We start from the raw sequence: 15,857 nt of genomic DNA, 5'->3' as shown, positions 1-15,857 counted from the left end.
TGTTCTACTTCTGTCTGCAGTCACATCATCGATGAAGACAAGTGAGCCCGTTCCACTGGTAGGCCATACAGGCCCAATCCATAACACCCCCTCCACCATGTTTCACGGATGAGGTGGTATGCTTTGGATTATGGGCCTTTTTTTCTCCATACTTTCCTCTTTCCATCACTCTGGTAAATGTTAATCTTCGTCTCATCTGTCCACAAGAGTTTGTTCCAGAACTCTTGGGGCTCTTTCAGGTGCTTTTTAGCAAACTGTAATCTTGCTTTTCTGTTCTTCAGTCTTATCAGTGGTTTGCATCTTGTAGTGTACCCTCTGTAGTCCTGCTGGTGAAGTCTTCTACGTATGGTAGACTTTGACATATCTACAGCTGCATCCAGGAGAGTGTTTTTGATCTGTTGGGCTGTTGTCAGGGGGGTTTTCTTCACCATAGAGGGTATTCTCCGGTCATCCACTACAGTGGTCTTCCTCGGTCTCCTGGGTCTTTTGACATAATTGAGTTCACCAGTTGTTTTTTCTTGTTAATGATGAACCAAACTGTTGACTTGGGCATGCCCAGGTTTTTTGCAATGTTCCTGATTGATTGATTTTCATTTCTGAGCTTTATGACGGCCAGCGTAATGTGCATCGACACTGCTGTCTTCCTCATATTGTCACACCCCAACAATAATCTCCAAAGGCAATTGCAAAGTCTAGAATCAAGACTAGACATCAACAGCTCTCTTCTCCATTCACTAATGACACAAATGAATACACCTGCCTAACGAAACACATCTGTGAAGCCAATTCGACAAATACTTGTAGTAGTTTAAAATGGGGGGACCATGTAAGGTGCTGTCATTTCTAAACGGTTCATCCGATATGGATGAAAATACCCTCTAATTAAAGCTGCCAGTCTGCACTTCAACCTCATTGTCATTGTATCCTTTCAGACTCAAAGTGCTAGAGTACAGAACCAAAATAACAAAAAAATTGTCACTGTCCAATGAATTATGGTGCTCACTGTAGTTGTTGTGGTGTCCTATGCCATCTGTGTATTATTTTCAGTTGAATGAACCTATTGCCCATTTCCTTGTACATTCTATTAATGTTATTCAAACATGACTTCCAATCCTCAGGAGATATGTCCATAGCCAGGTCTCCTGCCCAGTGTTTTTTGACCTTGAGCAAGGGGTCACATAATTGTTCCTGTAAGAGGGCTTTTCTAACCATTTAGACAAGACACTTTGATTTGGACATATTTCCAAAATTGATTACGTGGTAATTTATTTTTATCTACCATTTGGTTGAAGCTTAGGAAATGTTTAGTGTGGCTATCAAATAAATGCAAAATATAGGTAATCCCAGCTTTTCGCCATAGCGTCCAATTAACTGTTTTGTCTCCAATTAAAATTTGCTTATTATTCCATAAAGGTGCTTGAGGGGATTTGAAAAAGTCCCAACGTCCGGCTCTATGCAGTTTGTACCACATTGATTTAGTGTTAGTGATAATAGGATGATCCTTCTGTTGTAGCAACTTTGAGCCAAATAGCTCAAACCAGGGAGATAGCCCACCACTAACTTAAGTCTCTATCTGGAACTAGCTTGGTTTATCTCTTGCTTCGCTACTTGGTAACCATGTTATCAGATACTTTATATTAATAGCCCAGTAGTACCAGTATAAAATTGTTAAGAGAAAATCCCCCTTTCTTTGTCTGAGCTTGTAATTTCTTTATTCCTAAACGGTGCTGTGAGTTGCCCCAAAGAAAATCTAAAATAAGGGTATCAAGATGTCTGAAGTAGGAGTCGGGAATATTCAGAGGAAGGTGGGATAGTATGTGATAAATCACAGGTGCAGCCATCATTTTAACGGAGTGTATTTTCGCCCAAAGCGGAAGATGGATTTTGGTCCACGTGCCACAATCAGATTTCATTTTCTGAGGTAGTGGATTGATATTTTCTCAGGCCATATCTTTGTAATCAGGAGTTATTTGAATACCCAGGTATTTGATACCTTTCGAAGACCAACAAAATTTCCACCAATGAAACAGGGTAGATGGGCAATAGCCAGACATAGGCATAGGCTCTGATTTATCCCAGTTAATATGATATCCAGATAATAGTGTGAATTCCTCAATACAGTTTAGTAAGGTGGGTATAGATTTTTCTGGTTGCATTAGGAGTAGTAACATATCATCCACGTACAGTGAAAGTTTGTGATGACTGCTGCCCACTGTGATCCCATGTATATCTGTATTATTCCTCAGCCTCTGTGCTAAGGGCTCTAAGGCAAACCCAGGCTTAAGGGACAGCCTTGTCTTGTGGATCTGTGTAATTGGAATGGATCAGATATGAGACCATTTGTTGTAATATTAATATTATTGACCTAATATTGTCAGAGTTATAGTGATTTGCGATAAAGCCTGTTTGATCCACGTGGATTGTGCTTCCAATAACTTTTGACAAACGGTTTGCAAAGACCTTTGCTAGGATCTTTTGATCGCAGTTAAGTTGAGAAATAGGTCGATAGCCACCAGGATCTAAGGCACGTTCCCTTTTTTGTGAATGAACGATATAACTGAGGTGTGCATGGATTGTGGCAAAGTGCTAGCTTTAAATGCATCGTTATAAACCTCAAGCAACAAAGGACTTATAATATCTTCAAATGCTGTGTAAAAATCGGCAGGAAGTCCATCTAGCTCGGGGGATTTGTTTAGTGGCATGCTTTTGTAGGGGACATGCCGCTACTTCTCATAGTGGGGTACCAAACTGTAGAAGATATACATTAATATCCTTACAGGTGGCACCAGCATGTAATAATCAGTCTCATAATAATTATACAAACTATAAATTAGCAATTCAAATTAATAATTAAATTAATTATTATTAAAATTACACATTATAGTCAATCTTAACCAAATCATAATATCATTCAGCTAATACTAAATTAATATAAATGATTTAGCTAAGGGGTGAAGGTATTCATTAAGTTCTTTGGATTAGCAGCGGCTGACTCAATTCAACACAAGGGTAATATAAATACAGACAACCGTGTAAATATAATAAAGTTTATTAAACACAATGTACCGAAAAGGCAAAGTACAATTCTCTACGATGATGTATAACAAATTATGAGTGGGTGTGTGTGTAGGTGTTGCGTGTGTGTATGTGTGCATGAGTATGTGAGTGAGGAATGTTGGATGTTCTCCTAGCTGGGGGTTGGGTACAGTGGACACGTGTTCACAGAGAACAAAGGAACAAGATGGAGTATGAACGGAGGGGTTTTTGAATCTAGACAAAGCTAGAGAAAAGCAATGGCACACGAAGCATACCAAACAGACAAGTTATAAAGGATATATGAATATCGGTGTATGTTTATAGAGATCAACATGCCGTGTTATGACCGGTTAGTAATTAGAATAGATCACATGCAAGATATGTTCTGTGCGTGACATATATTAAAACTAACGCAGTGCAGTGGATGGCTTATTAGAGCCAACCGAACAAACAGTATGTTTATGTTAATCATTAAACACAACAACTGTCACAGTTACATGCATCCAATCATAAATGTGGCTAAATTCAGTCCATCACTAATTATACTAAGCCCAGAGTTACGGCCTTACTTGAGTGTCCTTTTCTTTGGGTTGGTTGTTAGAAAAATGTTTCCTGGTTTCCAGTGCGAAGTCTGAGGAGGTTGTGGTGGAAAGGGGAAGCTGGTCACCCTTTCTGTTCCAAAACACGCAACCGGATTCTCCGCTAGTCACTTGCTTCTTGGGACTCGCTCTGCAGGATGCGTCGGTCATGCGTGGCTCTCCTGGTTCTTCAACCCCCTCTAAAAATAGCGCTTCGTAGCGCTTCGTTCCGCCAGCAGCCACCGAGGATATTCGGGCCTGGCTCCATTGCAGGCCTTGCGAACTGTTCCTGGCCTGTGGACTCAGGCGGGAGGGAGACGGGAGAAGGGTGGCGAGTCCAGGGAGAGGACAATGGAAATGAGAGCGGAATGGGAAGGAGAAGAAAGGAGAGAAAAAGAGAAAAGAGAGAATAGAACAACGGCAACCTCCGTTTTCATAGAAGGCTGCGCGTTTTGAATTTACAGTGAGCCAATACTGTTGCAGAAGAGGTGCGGAAGGGGGCGTGGTTACGTGAGGCACTCTGAGGTAGACATATGGGCTTTGTAGTTTATGTCTTTTGTAGGCATGGTACCTACACTTTTCACACCTACGCCTGAGAGATCTCCTCTATTTTTAATGGTGCCCCTAAGAAGTCTCGGTCTCTGTCAGAAAGTTGTGGAAGATTAAGATCAGAAAAAAACTGTAAAACTTTTGTTTATCTAAGTCACCCTGTGATGAATAAAGAATGTTATAGAATGACCTAAATCTATCATTTAAAAACGAGTAGCCTAATCTCTTCTATCCGGGTGCATCAATCTCCAGATGTCTTTTAGACCCAAATCAGAGGCTAACTGTCTAATGGCAACAGCTGATCTACTCTCTGTATTGCATCTAGGCAGAGATCTATCAAGATCCTGATCTAATATTTGATTAAAATCGCCACCTAATATTATCTGAATATTCCCTAGTTCCAAGAGAAGTTGTGATAGGCCAAAAATTATAAATTACGTGCATAAATATTACAGAGAACCACTGGTGTGTCGAGTAATTCCCCATGTACTATTACATAGCAGCCGTCTGAGTCGGTTAACACTTCTGTTTCATTAAAGTTAATTGTCTTATTAATCAAAATGGAGTTCCTTTTGCCAGTTCCTGGGCTTGAAAAAACCTTCCCCATCCAAGAGCTCCTCAGCTTTAAGGATTCCTTCTTATTTAGATGTAAGGATATTATATAAATGTGTTTCCTGAACAAAGGCTATGTCGACTTTATATGACTTTAAATATGTCAAAATGTTCTTTTTTTCACAACATTGTTAAGTGCCTTAAGGTTCCAATTGGCCATTTTTAGGTCAGTTATATTGCCCATGGAATAGCAAAGTGGTTGTATATTGTGTATGTATTATGTATATATATATGATCCAGTGTGGTGGTGAACAGGTCTTACAAATAAAGAAACCTGAGACATAAGAGAACAAATTATGTACAGACCCAGCCAAGTTCCGAGGGCTGGGACATGAGAACAGACTCGTAGACTCACTAAAACTGGAGAACCTGGAATGGTCACCCAAACTCGACTTTCCATCATCCCACCATTTACATTTATAGTACCCCCAATCTGCTGTATTAGGTGGGGGGTAATAAAACTTAAATGTGGTTCTGTCGACCTCTACTGGATGGCAGCTATGATAGCGACAGGATTTATCTAAGAAAAATCTGACTATCTGCTTCGATCAGTAAGTAAAATAAACAAAATAAAATCAATCAATCAATCAAATTTTATTTGTATAGCATATTTTACAGCAGTTGTCACAATACGCTTTACAGACAACCCTGGCCTAAACCCCCACAGGAGCAAGCCTAAGGCAACAGTGGCAAGGAAAAACTTCCTGTGGCAGAAAAATCCAAGAAACCTTGGAAGGAACCAGGCTCGAAGGGAAAATGAGCTTAATGTACTCATTTTCCCTTCGATATCTTCCACAGTCACCCTGATTTCTTTTGTGTCATGTTCAATATTCTGCGTGGACACGCAAATTGATCTTATCTCTGAGGCAAGAAAACTGAGTGTGGGCTCTCCGGCGGTCTCACATGGTGCAGCTGGTGCATTTTCTAGTGGCCTATTATCGAAGCGTCCATTTTTCTGTTAGCTTTAGCCGGTTGCGTCGGTGGTGAATCTTTGAGGTGCTCAGATTTCCTGGTTTCTCGATTAGGCATTGGTATTTTGATTCCGAAGAGATAAGATATTATTGTTGTTTTCCATTGTATCTTGTGCAGAAAGACGGGTATTTATCGATGATTTTATTTTCTTGTGTCGGGTTTCACGGAGCAGCTTTGTACACCGCCATCTCCGTCGAGAGCCCACGTGACCTCCCACCCAATGTCTTAATTTCTTAATCATTGAACTGAAATCTATTCTCCTTCTTCCATTGTGCCCGCAGACAGAGCCATGGGAGACAGACAGTGATGAGGAGGTTCTGGCCAGGATACTGAGGGCTCAGGTGCCTGTCACCAAGGAGCTCTCCAGCATTCCCGAGGTGACAGAGGAGGAGGACAGCTGCCAGGAAACTGATGAGCGAGAGCGATGGAAATCTCCCCAAATCTCCCCCAGGCACCAAGTGCCTGAGCAGGACAAGCCTGCAGCCACAAGCAGCCCAGTGCCCTGCCCCACAATCCCAAAGAGTTATACATATTGCTCCACAATCTCGAACAGTCCAACACACTGCTCAACAGTCTCGAACAGTCCAACACACTGCTCAACAATCCCAAACAGTCCAGCACCCTGCTTTACAATCCTAAACAGTCCAGCACCCTGCTCCACAATCCTAAACAGTCCAGCACCCTGCTCCACAATCCTAAACAGTCCAGCACCCTGCTCCACAATCCTAAACAGTCCAGCACACTGCTCCACAATAGCGAACAGCCCTACTCATCGACCCAAGAGTCCCAATGACCCCATCTATCGCTTACCAATTCTGGATAGCACTGCACACTGCTCCACAATGGCAAGCAACCCTACTCATCAGTCCAAGACAAGTGATGACCCCATCTACCACTCATCAATTCCGGTTAAGTCCGCACACTGTTCCACAAAGGTGAACAGCCCCACCCATCAATCAAAGAGTCCGGATAGCCCTGTCTACCATTCCACAATTCTAGATGACCTTACCCACAGCCCCGCCCATCGCTCCAAAGTTTCATTTAGCTCCTCCTACTCCATAATTCCAGATGGCCCAACACAACATTCTGCCCCTATGACTCAAGAGATAAATATTTGTGCCCCTGCCAGCGACAGCCATTTTAACACCAAACACAAGTGCTCAGAGGATCCTAATCCCCACCAGCATGTCACCAGGGACCCGAGCAGAGGAAGCCCACATGAGGCCCATGATCTCAGCGGGTACATGACCATCCCTCAACCCAAGAGCAAGCCACGCCACAGGGTGCACTACTCCGACGTCGTGGACACCATCACCTATCAGAGAGAGGAGTATGACTCGGACAGCAGCGTCTACGTCTCCGGCAAGGAGGCCCGGAGGCCGCGGCAGAGGGGTCACAAGCCCCCGCACCAGAGGGGCCATCCCGAGAGCAGAGGGGACCCACTGAGGAGGGAGGCCCTTCTGCGCAGTCAGAGGGCCTCTGCTAAACTGCCGCTGGGCCACTACCTCGGCGGCAAGACAGTAGTGAGGACCAGGGCCCCGGTGACCTCGGGGCTCGAGATCGACGTGGAGTACGGGACAGAGGACGATGAGGGCCTCCCTTATGACCCCGCTGGCGTGGTGGTGGAGCAGATGAGCTCAGAGTGGTGGGTGGAAGGTGGGAGCCCCAATGTTTTTGAGGCTCTCCAGCCCAAAATACAACCCAGGGCCTTGCCTTTTAAGACAGAGGCAGCTAATCTCCCGCCTAGCCACAGCAGCAGAGGGGTTGGCCCTGGGACAGAGGGGAGGGGTCAAACTGGAGTGGGGGATTTAGGAGTTTGCAGACTGGACTACCTCACCCCTTCACCACGTGCCAAAATTTATTGGAAGGAGAGGAGCTACAGCACTGACCGTGGAAGCACAAGGGTGCGTTCTTTCAGTTTCAAGGATCCGTACAGTGCTAACTCTGTCAGTGACACGGCACACTGTTCTATATGCAAGATAATGTACAGGGCTCTGGGTCATTAAAAGGTACTTTAATGCTAAATGTACTCCTGACTGGGGGAAATGAAGCCTGTTGTCAATAGGCTGAATGGCCTGTATTCTACCACTTTTACAGCCATGCTTGGAGTCAGCCAGATTTAAGATTTGGTCTGTCTCATTCTCTCCTCTGCCAGTGCTCATGTTTGCATCAGAATTAGAAAGTATCCATTTTATAAAGATAATGTACTGTTATATCATACGTGATATAAATGTATATGAAGCCTATGTTCTAAGCCCCTCATCACTCTTCTAAACTACTTCTCCTTCTTCAGGAGATCCTCAGCCACCGAGGCCCACAACTGACCAGCAAACCAGGAAAGACAGCCCGAGCGGAAGCAAGGCAGCTCAAAGGTCAGGCTGTTAATTCCACCACTCTTCTCGCTGTTGTCTTAATCCCCTCTTGGCAGGTTACAGTAAGATTACCACCCTGTTGGCCTAGCTTCAGATGAGAGCAGGAAGTCTTTAATAATCCCAAATTAAACCCAATGTGGATTGACATGCGAGGTGGTAGAGTTGCCCAGATTAACCATGAATCCACGTTAAGCAGAGGGGAAAGTGTGTCTCTTCAGTCTATACACACTGCAAACAAGTATTTACAAGTGTTTTAGTCTTGTAATGAGACTTAAAAACTTATTTTTTCTCTGAAGTATAAAATATTAGCTTGTTTTAAGATGTTTGCTTGACAGTTGAAATTGTCTTACCACATCTGCAAATGTTGAAATGAGTCAAACTGTCTCACCTCATTGGCAATTATTTTGTCTTATTTAGCAAAACAGTAACAAATAAGATTTTAAGTCTAAATTTTAAGATTGTAAGGCTAAAATACTTGTTAAGATTGACTTACTTTGTAGTTTTTGCAGTGCATTGTATGGGCTCTGCTTTTGAGGCTTGTTCCTCATTAGGAACAAGCCTTAGTTTATCACTTTAGCTTACATAAGCCTCTCTCAAACAAAGATTAAGCAAGAAATTGGAAACTGTCAAATGGATGGAAAGTATAGCTCCCAGTTGGAAATAGTCCTCACCTTCTCCTTGATAGTAGCTTCTTATTTGTTTTTGTTTTTTTGAGAAGCATAACAAGCAGGATGTAATTACCTGACCTCCCCATGAATGTTTTAATGAAAGAAGTGTACATTGTTTTGCTTTGAATGATGCTTTGCGCACTACTGTGTCTGTCATGGCCATGGTTCTGCAGCCGTGGTAACAGGAGGCCATGTTTCAGATGCAGTATAAGCGCTTCCTCAGGCCGACGGGGGATTAGGCTTCGGGGAGCTTAGCCTAATTACCCCTCATGACGAAACCCCGTGGGGTAAGGCCACATGCTCCGTGATTGGCCCCTTTAAGGCGGGGGCAGGGGCAGGGGGCAGAGCAGCCCCGGAGCCTTCAGGTAGGGAGAGCACCATGGACTGGGTGTTTGAGCTGGACGTGTACCTGTATGCAGACGGAGTGAGGCTGGCCAGCCCCGAGCGTGTGGACCCCGAGGGCCCGGCGTGCGAGGGCCAGGCGCGCCTCTTCGTGGCGCTGTTCTCGTATGACCCCGCCCTCATGTCTCCCAATCCCGACACGGCTGAGGAGGAGCTGCCATTCAAGGAGGGGCAAATTATTAAGGTACTGAGGGCTTGATCCGCACAGGTATGGCAGGGGTTTGGTCTGCACAGGTATGGCAGGGGTTTGGTCTGCACAGGTATGGCAGGGACTTGATCTGCACAGGTATGGCAGGGGTTTGGTCTGCACAGGTATGGCAGGGGTTTGATCTGCACAGGTATGGCAGGGGTTTGGTCTGCACAGGTTTGGCAGGGGTTTGGTCTGCACAGGTATGGCAGGGACTTGATCTGCACAGGTATGGCAGGGGCTTGATCTGCACAGGTATGGCAGGGGCTTGATCTGCACAGGTATGGCAGGGGCTTGATCTGCACAGGTATGGCAGGGCTTTGGTCTGCACAGGTATGGCAGGGCTTTGGTCGGCACAGGTATGGCAGGGGGTGGGATGGTTACCTACAGTAAGACAATGTGCATTAATTATGGTTTAGTATTCAGTCTTCAGATATATAATAATATATATAATATATAAATACTTATAATATATCTTAAACTCTGGTGTAGTTCACATATGGCTGTGGTAAGAAATATTTTAAAATCTGATATTTAAAAATCATGAAAATAAAAAAGAAATCATGATAATCATGATATTGCAGAAAGGCTTTCTTCCCACAATTGAAAAGTTGTTTTCTAAAGAGGAACGATCAGATGTTATTTTTCAACAAGACAATGCTCCTGCCCACACTGTAAAGACCACCAAAAAGTGGCTTGAGAACAAGTCCATCAGGCTCATGTTTTGGCCTGGTCAGAGTCCAGATTTGAACCCTATAAGATAATATTTGGTCTCACATTAAACACAAACTAACCGAGAAACATTTTTCAACTACTCATCAACTGTTTGAAGCTATCAACATTGAATGGAACAGCATTGACTCTTCTTTTTGTAAAAAGCTGTCCGCAGGTTTACCCACAAGGCTTAAACATTTAAAGAAATCAAAGGGAAAAGCTATCCCATACTAACTTACTTTATCTGTTTGTTTAATTCTTGCTAATTTCCTGACCAATGATTTGTTGTTAAGACCATTAAAAGCTTAATATTTTGGCATTTTGGGCTTGGCCCATTTTTTGGCCCAGGAGTGTAATTAGAGGTGAATGGAAAAAAACGTCCCCGGTGTGTAAAGACATTAAGGGTGCGTTTTTTAATACACCATCAATTTCTAAAACAATTTCACACACATAATTGCTTTCTGCATTTTTATAGAACTGAGCAGAAGAGAGAAAAACAGTCTATTTGTGGATAAATATCAAAACCCCGGAATGAGAAACATGAGACTATGTTTCCGCTGTGTGCGTCCATGTGCGTCTAGGTGTATGGCGATAAAGACCAAGATGGCTTCTACAGCGGGGAGTCAGCTGGGTGCTTCGGCTACGTGCCGGGCAATATGGTGTCAGAGATCCAGGTGGAGGATGAGATGGCCAGGGCTCAGCTCCTTCAGAAGGGCTTCCTCTCTCCGGAACCTTCCGTCGATGATAAAGGTACAGTCCTGCCCATTTCCCAATTAATGTGCTGCACTGCAGACGGTCTAACAGCAGGAACGTGTGTCATTGGGAGAAAAGGTGTACATACTGGGGCTCTCTGGCTGGTTCCTGGTAGCATCAGTGTGGGTTTTATGACGTCTCACTCTATGATTTCTGCTCCAGTGCCGTCTATGGTAAGGCCGCATGTCAGATGTTAATAAGAGGAGCAATACCCACAGCCAGGCCAACTAAATCTGTGATAGTTATCTTCTTGATATACAATGAGCTCCATAATGTCTGGGACAAAGGCATATTTTTCCTTGATTCAGCGCTCCACAATTTTGGATTTGCAATCCAATGATGCACATGTGGTTAAAATGTAGATTTGGTGAGAATTCTTGGTCATCAACTATAGAGGTCTTCCTTGGCCTACCAGGCCCTCTGCAATTACTGATCTAACCAGTGCTCTGTTTCTGCTTTATGATGTTCCAAACAGTTTCTTTTGGAAAGCCTAAGGTTAGGCCTATGTCTCTGACAGTTTTTTAAAATCATATTTCTCAGCCTCATAATGGCTTCCTTGACTTTCATTGGCACAACTCCTTATGTGGAGAAATGCCAACAGACTCCAATTCCTTTGGCAACCAAACCCTAGAGTCAAGACTGAATACTGAAAGCTCTTTTACTCTTGCAGTAAAGAAGCAATGGAACACACCTGACTAATCAGAAACACCGATGAAGCCAGCTGTCCCAAACAGTATGGGGCCCTGAAATGGGGGAGGGGGGGCTGGGTATAAAAAGTGCTGTTATTTCTACATGGTGGAACCAAAATGTATTAAAATATCCCTCAATAAAAGCTGAGAATCTGCACTTTAATCACATTTTGTTTGATTACAAATCTAATATTATGGAGTACAGAATCAAGGGAAGGAAAAGCATGGCTTTGTCCCAAACATTACGGTGCTAATAGAAATTTTGAGGGCCGGTATGGCACATGGTCTCAGTTTGTGAAGGGCTTAATTACATGTTGCCTTTCAGATCCCAGCAAGCTAGCCAACCAGCCTCAGGAACCGCTCCCCCGCAGGATGGTGGCCATCTTTGATTATGACCCCCTAGAGAGTTCCCCCAATACAGACACTGAGGTGACTGACACACAGCCGCTCACACCATGTACAGCGCCTGCGTAAAATAAAAATGGACCCATTTTGTTTTGCTTTGAAATGTGCTGGAGGAAGTGCCAGTACTTGCAGTACATCGACCTAGCCTTCGGTCAAAGACCACTAGCTGACGTGAGCACAGTACCACCTTCTGTCAACTCTTCTCTAAAATATTTTTCATAAGTTCTATCTTATAGGTAGCGGTTCATTTCCTTTAATGCAATAATTCAGAAGACTAGGAAGCAACTAGGAAGCAATTGTTTGTTGTCACAGTGGCTAATGCTAAATGGTTTCTGCAACCAAGATTTTTGACTCAGTTTCTCAACTGAACTACACTAGCCAGCATGCAAATGCTCAGGCTCATAATTTCTATGAATTCATTTGTCTGACAATGAAAAAATCGAAGCGGAGCAATCACAAATAAATGTGCAGATGTTTTATATATGCAAATGTGAAGCTACTAAGTCATCATACCAGAATTGACGTAACATACAACAGCAGTGCTAAATACAAGTCAGCTTAATTGCAAATGTAACATCTCTTAAAACTTTGCTGTACGTAGCTCTGGATAAGAGCATCTGCCAAATGCCTGTAATGCAATGTAATGTAAATCTAAAAATAATACACAATGCTAATGCTAATATGCAGTCTCTTTGGTCTGTCCTCACAGGCTGAGCTGTGCTTCAGTGCTGGGGATGTGATAGACGTGTTCGGTGACATGGACGAGGATGGCTTCTTTCATGTGAGTGTCCAGCCATGTACCCCTGAAACGAAGCAAGGAACTAACAGATGTGAAAATTTGGGCCTGATGATGAATGTGTATATTTTTTAATCAAGGGACATCTTAATGGGCGTGAAGGCCTGGTGCCATCCAACTTCCTGCAAGCCCTTCCTTTGCCTGAAGCCCAGGCGATGGGGGGGCTGGAAAGGCCCCAACATCAACCAGAGATGCCCAAGCTCAAGCCACACCCCCAGGTCAGCTACCATAGAACTCTCTAACCACCTGAGCGGCTTTATGTAAAACAGCTTTTTATAAAACTCAGTTTATACCATTTAGTATATTTTAACTATGCCTTTAAATGCAATGCTTCCATGCTACAGGTGAAGCCTGTGGTGAAAGTGAAAGTAAACACTGATATTGTCAGGACTGGCGAGGGAATGGACCCAAATGCAGAGTAAAAACCCAAGAACTCCAAAAGGAAAATTCACACAGATTTCAATTACAAAAATTTGCAGGCAAAAAAAACAGAAAACAGAAAATCCAAAAATCACAAGAAGCCAAACAGGCAGGATAGAAACAGACGGACAAAAACAGCCATGGGGAAATACAGGCAAACTCTCAGGCAAAAAAACACAGAGGCAGGAACACAGGCAGACACTCAGTGAGAACCACACGCGGAAACACAAGGAACCAGCACCCAAATCAGGGAAACAGAGAACTTAAATAGACAGGACACTAATGAGACACAGGAGGGCACAATGCACAATCAGACCACAGAGCGGGAAGGGAAAACGAGACATAGCCAAAAAACAATAATTTAATAATTGAAAACAATAATACAATTAAACAGGGAAAAGGAACAGAACTACAAACTGAAGTGCCGCCATCTGGCGGCCCAAAAAAGGAAACGCAGGCAGACACAGAACCATGACAGATATGTCCTACATGCATACATGAACATGCAATCAGTTTTATGATAATAGCAGTTATTTTGAGCAATCCCAACTGGGTAGAATTTATTCAAAAACTCCCTTCATTGCTTCCTGTATCACAAAATGCAGCAGAAGTACGAGCATTATTTTAGTTTTGCATTGTACTGTATTGTATTGTATTGCACTGTATTACTCAGCTAGCTTTGGCTATATTTAGTCAGGCATCTTTATGCAGGTGGTTGGCAGATGCAGTGATGTCTCCTTTCTGTATTTAACACTGCTGTTTGTGGTTGCTCCCTTTTGTTTTTCCTGGATGTATTTCAGAGACAAAGAAGGAAAAGTGTATTTGCATTCAACCCATAAATGTAAGTATTTGTATGTGGATGCTGGAAAGAATAACATCTCCAGTTGTTTCCTATGCATTCCTATGCAACCACTTGACAGAAACATTGTCTTTGTCTCACAGAACATTTGAGGGAAGAAATTCATCAAAATTTTCAAATGACCCAATTCCCAATTCTTTTACCATCAAGGTAAAGTTTAGTATGGTAGATATCTTTCCATCATAAATTTTGCACATTTTCTCATCCCATTCAGTTCATGGTATATTTTCTTCTGTGCAGCTGCAAGATTTTAAATAGTCTTCTATGTTGCACATCCCATCTCAGCCTGGCACAGTAACTATCATAGCTGCATGACAGGAAGCATGCCGGTGCCACGCTGTAGCAGTGCGTTACTGTGCGCTAACGGCTGGCTTCAGATGCTCATTGCTTGCGTGTGTTTCGCAGATGACAGTGCCCGTGAAGGAGGAGCAGGCTGAGAGCCTGCAGGATAAGAGCAGAAGAGGCCTGTCTCTCAGATGAAGGCCCGTGCCCTCACCCCTCCCCGTCTCTGTCTCCATGGGCACTCTCACACCTCTAAAGCTTCTCCCCCCAGTGGATCCATGCTGAGATCCATGCTCCATTGCCCTGTCAGACAATGAGGATCTATGGGTTCTCTGCTGCAGGACACAGGCTTTAATGTATGCTAGCACTGATGCTAGTACCCCCTTTAGCTACACAGAACCACCGAGTGCTCAGAAATCTAAACACTTTCAACAAAAAGAGTGAGGTTACAATTTCACTGTGCTGTCACTGTGTGTGTGTGTGTGAGAGAGAGAGAGAGTGAGAAAGAGATTTTTTGTGTTGACTGGAGACAATGGGTGGCTGAAGACTGAGGTCAGGACGAGCATTCCTGATTGTTGATGTGGACAAACTTGCCCAGAATAGAAATATAGCCTCCGGGGATGAAGGAGCTGCTTCAGATCATTTCAGTTTGGATTTGGTCATGGCCTTCAGCGTGCACTACTACCCAAATCCTCTGTATTGTCCATAAACAGCATGGATATTTAAATTTTAATCAGAATGTACCTGTCAGATCTGGCCCTCATGTATGTCTTCTGCACTTCTGTTAAAGTCAGACAGTTTGTAGTTGTTCTAGTACTTATACTAGTACACAGTTCCATGCAGATTTTGTAATTAGCCTTACATGACCGCAGTTAGTCTTAAATGTTTTGCCATACACTTGTTTTAATTGCATGTATTAAGTTATCCAAATGCTGCCTTGTTTATTTTTTATTTTTAGCCATTCATTACAGTAACAGGCATGTTGTTTATTTTAGTTAGGTTGGGTAAGGAAATGTAGCCAATTCTCAAGCACTTGTGTTAACACAAACAATACATGTACACTATAGTATCTGTGGCTGTTTTTTATCATGGTCACATGTATTCAAATGTCGGGAAGCTGTGTTATTGTCAGCCATATTCTTTTAAAGTTGAATTTCTTCCATGCTGTACATATTTGGGCCTGTTTTGGAAACTCATTGTAATTATTCCTCTTTTCAAATGTATTATGTTGTTTGTTTTATTGAATAGGAACACGTGAATGAGAAATAGCTGGGGAATCTTAAGATCAGACATTTCAATAAGAAAATAACTTTTTACAGGAATAAAGTATATTTTCACATAAGATCTCAGTGCTGCTCTTTGTTTCTCACTGCAGACTCTTTTTACTCATGGCAGTCACTCAACACAGACACAACAATACCAATAGAATATTTATATTTAATTTTTATAGAATAATAAGTAATGAATTACATTATATTCTGTAAAAAAAAAAGGTATATACTGCACGTGTACATTTTTGCAACAGTATAGGTTATTTACTTTTTTCATTTTAAAAATATTTAT

General features: G+C 42.9%; 1 protein-coding gene across 6 annotated transcripts in view; it reads left to right on the top strand.

The window, feature by feature from the left end:
• The window catches only part of LOC118210191 (RIMS-binding protein 2-like), a 43,105-nt gene extending 27,476 nt beyond the window's left edge, over window positions 1-15,629 (top strand). For all 6 annotated transcript variants that reach the window (XM_035386160.1, XM_035386164.1, XM_035386163.1 and 3 more), the window contains 10 exons: window positions 6,029-7,651; window positions 8,041-8,119; window positions 9,207-9,373; window positions 10,672-10,840; window positions 11,858-11,961; window positions 12,647-12,718; window positions 12,814-12,951; window positions 13,954-13,994; window positions 14,096-14,162; window positions 14,418-15,629. In XM_035386160.1, the coding sequence (XP_035242051.1) occupies window positions 6,029-7,651; window positions 8,041-8,119; window positions 9,207-9,373; window positions 10,672-10,840; window positions 11,858-11,961; window positions 12,647-12,718; window positions 12,814-12,951; window positions 13,954-13,992 (2,391 nt within the window). In that variant the 3' untranslated portion in view covers window positions 13,993-13,994; window positions 14,096-14,162; window positions 14,418-15,629. The remainder of the gene's footprint in view (window positions 1-6,028; window positions 7,652-8,040; window positions 8,120-9,206; window positions 9,374-10,671; window positions 10,841-11,857; window positions 11,962-12,646; window positions 12,719-12,813; window positions 12,952-13,953; window positions 13,995-14,095; window positions 14,163-14,417) is intronic.
• The last annotated feature ends 228 nt before the right edge of the window (window positions 15,630-15,857 follow it).

Source organism: Anguilla anguilla, chromosome 12 (assembly GCF_013347855.1).
Source record: "Anguilla anguilla isolate fAngAng1 chromosome 12, fAngAng1.pri, whole genome shotgun sequence".
NCBI lineage: Eukaryota > Metazoa > Chordata > Actinopteri > Anguilliformes > Anguillidae > Anguilla > Anguilla anguilla.
The sequence above is the reverse complement of the archived record's forward strand: the minus strand, read 5'-3'. Positions and strand labels throughout refer to the sequence as shown.